Source organism: Pseudonaja textilis, chromosome 2, assembly GCF_049901715.1.
Source record: "Pseudonaja textilis isolate UNSWEBS1 chromosome 2, rPseTex1.2, whole genome shotgun sequence".
NCBI lineage: Eukaryota > Metazoa > Chordata > Lepidosauria > Squamata > Elapidae > Pseudonaja > Pseudonaja textilis.
Genome location: NC_141991.1, coordinates 113,824,400 through 113,830,399, shown reverse-complemented (window position 1 = coordinate 113,830,399; position 6,000 = coordinate 113,824,400). Strand labels below are relative to the sequence as shown.

Genomic DNA, 6,000 nt, shown 5'->3' with positions numbered 1-6,000 from the left:
GACGATCACATGGTGGTTGACACAGGTCCAATCCAATGAAGACATAGCCTAAGCTACCCCCCATCCTAACAATAAGGAACTAGCAAGATTGAGCAATTTGCCTACTCAGATCCACAGCTTCTACTTTCTCCTGCCCACCCACTTCTACTTCTTTCCAATTTGCAACATCCCAAAGTTTCAAAGCTATTTAGGCACATGGAGGAAATGAGGGCCTTCTGTGGAAAGGATGGTCGTAAGTCAGATGACATCCCAAGTTCCAACATGACGTCGTCAAACCCCTGGATATTATTTCCATCCAGCTGGACTTGGACTGGTGAATGGATGCAATGAGTGTTGTGTTTCTATAGCTACAGAAGTAGAGACGCCCCCTTTTTTTTTCCTGCCCACTGATATTACAAACTGATGACCAGCCCAGCTAGATGAGCAACCATATGGGAGCCATCAAGGAAAAAGGGGCGGGGTTGGATGAAGGACAGGAATGAGGCTGTGAGGTCTGTGCAGAGACTGTTAAAAAGGATCTTTGATTTGGTCTGCCTTCTCTTGCCACTGTCAAGGCAGCATGAAGCAGATTATCTGGCTGCTGTTGTTGGTGGCCATCAGCTGTGCAGCCATACCGAAGCAGCAGCAAGCCACCCCCGAATGGGACTACCGATCAGAAGGTAACAGGTCCCAAACAGCATGGCTTTCCCCAGAAAGCAGGCTGTTGCTTGGGACAACAGAAAGTTTTCTTTCTGGTGAATTGGGGCAGAGGGGCACTTGGATAGGCTGGCCCCTCTTTGGTAAAGGCCTTGGAACCCCCGTTGTGCAAGGGAGAATGATTTTGGTGGCACACTTGCTTTTGACAGGATGCCCCAAAGCCCATTTGTTTTTCATAAAAGGCTGCTAACCTGAGACTTCAATCGCCTCCCAACTTCCAATTTTCACATTTCTTATACAATTCTGAACTTATTTTCTGTGCATGATTCTTCACAGTTTTAAGTATCTGTGAGCCCCTGAATTTTAGCTGTAAATCATATTTCTGCTTGTGTAGCTCCTAGGACGCATCTTTAGAGTTGAGCACATTTCACTTTAGAAAAATACTGTGGGTCCTAAAATGAACTCTTAAGGAAAACCAGGTCTTTGAAGATGCATGCTAACCTTCAAAAATTAAGATCCCTTTATGCTGCCATTGTGTTTCATGTTATGCTGAAACAACTTTATTCCTCCTATTGCTCTCCACTTGAATTCCTATGAGATGGGTGAGCTGCCACATTTTTTTACAGAGGTTTGGGAGTATTTTTTTTACCCATGGAGAAGGTATGAATGTATGGTGAAGGTCTGGCTGTTGTCCTCAATAGTCCTGCTAGATTCTCATTTCATGTTAATGGTGTGGAAATGCCTCCTTCTCAGGCACAGACAGCATTTAGGAACAAAAGTGCAATGTTGGAGAAAGAGGGGAAGGAAAAGTAGTAAAACTGTTGTTGTTATTACCACACAATCTACCAGATAGTTCTGACTGGATGTGGCACAATATTTTGACTGTCCAGATTCTTTTCAAGGATCTAGCTAATGATACTATTGTAATATAGGCACTGTACCAAATAATGTGACATTTTGTAATTGATGTGTTGAGATTCTGCCCATTCATATGGTGTCCAAATGCTTCTCTAGATCTTCTGGTATGTTCCCAATCACCAGTACTTTCTTTTTATGTGTTCACCGAATCTGTATTTGAAGGTTTTTAAACCTTTCCTTGTTTTTTTTAAGACAATGATGATTTTACACAGCTACTTCTTTGTTATATCATATTCCAGTTTGCTCTTCTTTTCTCTTTCCTCTTCCAGCTGATAAAGTCAATACGAGGGGATGTTCTAATCTTACTGTGGTTCTTGACAACTGGAAATTTGCTATTATGTCTCAAATCAGGAATCTTCTTCTCCATGATCACCAAACAGTGTTGCCTGACTATGGAAGGTGAGGGCTGAGATCCAGGCAGTAAATCTGGATAGGTTTCTAACTGACTTTGTTTAGCATCTCAAAATATGCCAGTCTAGTGGAGAATTGGTACATTTGTGTCAGCAGTTGATCTAGAAGAACAAGAGTACTGGAATTTAGTTGTTCATAGGATTAGGATTAAGATTAAGTAGCACATGCTCTGCCCTAGGAGGTTTGCACAAGATACCAAACCAATGTGTAGGTTTTCACTACAGCCATTTTTCAATCTGTTTTTTTGGCTTTATCCAATGTGTGCGTGTCCAGAACTTGAGATACATTTTGATTATTTTTTTAAAAAAACTAGCTCAATCTTGAAAGATCCCAGGTAGTGCACAAAAAGCAACAATGGCACATGTTGGCCTGTTAACAAACCGTAATGATGCAGCAAACCAGCAACTTATCATTTGCAGATTCAGAAGACTGAGTTGATGAAACTGGATTCCTGCCTTGGGCAGGGGGTTGAACTAAAAGACCTTCAAGATCCCTTCCAGTCCTATGATTCTATGTACTATTTGTGGGGGACTACACAGCTAAATAAAATAAATACTTCTGGGTCGATGTCACTGCATCTGTATTATGGAAGTATCCCCAAGAAATGGACATTTGCTTGAGCAAAGTTTTGCACAGACGACTTGCATCTATGAAAATAAATTACTGCCTAGATGCCATAATCAAGTTTGGGAGCATAGATCCAGCTGTGGTGTTGAACCTTGTCAGAATAAAATGAAAGCCTGGTTCTGTTAAATTAGCATAGGGTCTTTGTTACTTAACCCATTTCCCTTCTTGCCTGTTGTCTTTTTAGAATCAAACCTCTTTCTGATGCCCTGGATGACCTATACAAGGAATTTAATGCCCTCAAGGAACATCTTGGAGAACTGACTAAACGCTTTGAGGGAGTGGAATCTTTTGTAGATGAGATGAACAAAAGGCAGAACCTGTCTCCTGCTAAGCCTTTCATCAGGGCTACCCAACTAGGAGAGAAAAGGGCTGCCCTCCTGCCAGCCAAACGCCGCAGAATCTTGATCCGGAATGGGAGGCGGATCATAGAACCCTTGACTGAGGGAAGGCAATAAGTGCTCCAGCTGGTGTTGGACCTTCACTGCAATTTTGGAAACCAAACACATCCTTTTGCCTGTCTGTCTTTTCCCTAAAAAAAAACTTCCTTAAGTGTGAAAGACCCAGATAAAGGTAATAAATAGGAATCCTTTCTTGGCTGATAATCTGGACAATTCTCAATGTATTATTGGAATAAATGCCAAGGAACAGTTCCTTAGTAAAGTGGTTTTATCAAATACATGTCTCCTTAAGAGTAGACTAAGACCCTGTTGTTGTTTTAAGTTATGCACAGCTTAACTTAATGACAGATGAAATCACACCTGACCGTTTTTAAAAGAGGATACAGAACACAGTTTATATCATATTCTCCAGTTCTTATATATGTTAGGAATGATTCTGGCTGCTTTACATAGTTCTTACATGCTATTTGCACACTGTGTAATAGTTACATAACTATGATAGCCCACCAAAATGCTGGGGGATTGTTACTTTCCATGACTACATTACAATCTATACCACCCATTTTTGGAAGTAGAAATGAATTGATTTTTAAGATGCAAAATGTTGCATATGCAAACATATACATCCTTCTGCTATTTGTCATGCTCACTGAAGCATTCCATGTATGACTCTAGAAATATGAATAAGCAGAGCTATTTTCCGTTAAAGGTGGCAGTCAATAAAGATTTGCTTATGGATACAGCATTAAGGAAAGTACCAACTCTCTACATAGCTTCCAATTTATGTGTGTGGATAATTGTATGAGTGTGTGTGTGTGAACCTGTTATGAGAAGTCTCTTCCTATCTCTTCTAACAATCAGAGAACGCCCAACGTTTGTCTGCATATTTAACTAAAAAGGTAAAGTTTTCCCTGTCAGGTGTGTCCGACACTAGGGCATGGTCCTCCTTTCTGTTTCTTGGCCAAGGGAGCCAGTGTTGTTTGATCACAATTTCTATGGTCATGTGGCCAGCATGGCTATATGCCAAAGGTGCACAGAATGCTGTTACCTCCTCACCAAAGTGGTACTTATTAATCTACTTGCACTTGGATGCTTTCGAACTGCTAGGTGGGCATATTTAACTAGGAGACACTAAATTAATTGCTCATAGGTCTAGGATTGCAAGATGAGGAATCGACCATAATTGCATCACAGGCTCCTGTATCCAAAACTGCTTGATAAAATGGGTATCCTGTGCTCCAGCGGCAGCCACATGGTCTAAAACTCTCCATCTATGTAAGCATCTTCATAAGAAGTTTTATCTCCCGAAGGTGAATCCCTGCAAATTGATTAAGACAACTGGCTCCTTTGGCTATAATTTACTAATGAGCTTCCTTATTTCTTGAATGATTCTTTTTAAAAACTCACTACTGCAGTCAGATCAGATGCTACAAAAGAGGAAGCTGAGTGCATTTTAAGTACAAGGGATCCAAATTCTTCTCCATCTTTATGCCAAAGCTGGTTTTAGCCAATGAGAAAAATCGGGTTTAATTTCCACATACATAAATAGATTAGAAGCAATTGCATATTATGTAACCTTTCTGGTTCTCCTGGACTTAGGAGCTGACAGACTATCCTGACTTGATGTTATGTATGGCTGATAAGCATATGCTTTGAGGGCTGTATCTTGGCTATCAGGCCTATGCACAGGCTCTAATGTTTTAGCAATGGAAAAACACTGAGAACTATGTTGATTTTTTTAATCGGCCTAATGGTTTGATTGTTTCCAGACTTCTATTTTCAAGCACTAGGGACACCAATTTAGGCATAAGGCCTAAAAAACATATCAAGTCAACTCTTTACAATAAACTACTGGAAAAACTGTCCAAGTCAAGTTTTGCTATAACATTTCATATTATTTGGATAGGGCAAATGTGTGGGGAAAGCTACATGAGTCTTTTCTTCTTACTTGTTTTGAGCTATGTTTGTCAATAAAAACTAAGCAAGGTAATTCATTCTTCCCCTCTTGCAACTTATTGAGTTACTCTGAGGTAAGATGGACAGCAAATAAACAAACAAACAAAACTTATACACCTAGTTTAATTTTCAGCAGGATTTAATAAATTATATTCAGTGTATTAAAAAGAACATATACCTAGTATTTTTGACAAAAAGCACTAAAGCCTACATATCGTAAGTTATAGCTTTTGGAAGACCCAATTGCACTGACTCATTCATATACACCCACAGACACAAAGCATTTCATGGCTATGCCAGAAATATTTTGAAATATGTGTAAAGAAGCTAAGCATTTGAAATGGACATTCTTGAATCTGCAAGCACAATTTTTGAGTGTACAAATAAATCTGTAAATCAATCTAGTAGTTATTTTGCTAGGGATCCTAGTAACCAATATGAATCCCTTGCTTCATCTTTATACAAATGTATTCATATTGTTAAACTTTTATTTATTTATTACATTTATAGGCCACCCATCTCACGGCCACACAACTCTGGGTGGCTAATGACATGATAAAACAATATTATAAAACCATAAGTGTAACATTAATAGAGAATTAGCTAAGATGGGGAGTTATAAAATGGGATGAAGGTGGGATCTTTAATTTAATTTGTTAATCCCACCTCCAGAACGGCACACCCATATCTGGACTTGAGGAAAATAGAAAGAGACAGGTTCAAGGCCTTTTGGAAGGCCAAGAGGATAGGAGCATATCTCATCATGAAGGGTATGGTAGGAACCACGGCAGAAAAGGCTCTTCTCTTGCACCCCATTAGTTGGAATTCCTTGGCCAACGGGGTCTGCTCGTTTGCTCTTTCTGCCTGCCTGAGTGGAGCAGGCCAATCCCATTGCGGTGAGATACCTCCTCAGGTTACATCAACCAAATGTATTACAGCAAACAATGGAGGCTTCTCTGAAAATATTTCCAAGCCTTACTTCAATCTAATCTGGGACTATTATATCCCATATTATGGCTACTCGTTAGATTTAATACACTGCAAATGCACAAAA

The 6,000-nt window shown here is 39.8% G+C and overlaps 1 protein-coding gene across 1 annotated transcript; it reads left to right on the top strand.

Moving 5' to 3' along the window:
* Positions 1–461: 461 nt before the first annotated feature.
* On the top strand, positions 462–4,980 carry LOC148127029 (uncharacterized). Its single transcript, XM_087924989.1, has 3 exons — positions 462–659; positions 1,824–1,953; positions 2,777–4,980. The coding sequence occupies exons 1-3, from the start codon at positions 560–562 to the stop codon at positions 3,045–3,047; spliced, it is 501 nt and encodes a 166-aa protein (XP_087781115.1). The 5' UTR covers positions 462–559; the 3' UTR covers positions 3,048–4,980.
* Positions 4,981–6,000: the final 1,020 nt, after the last annotated feature.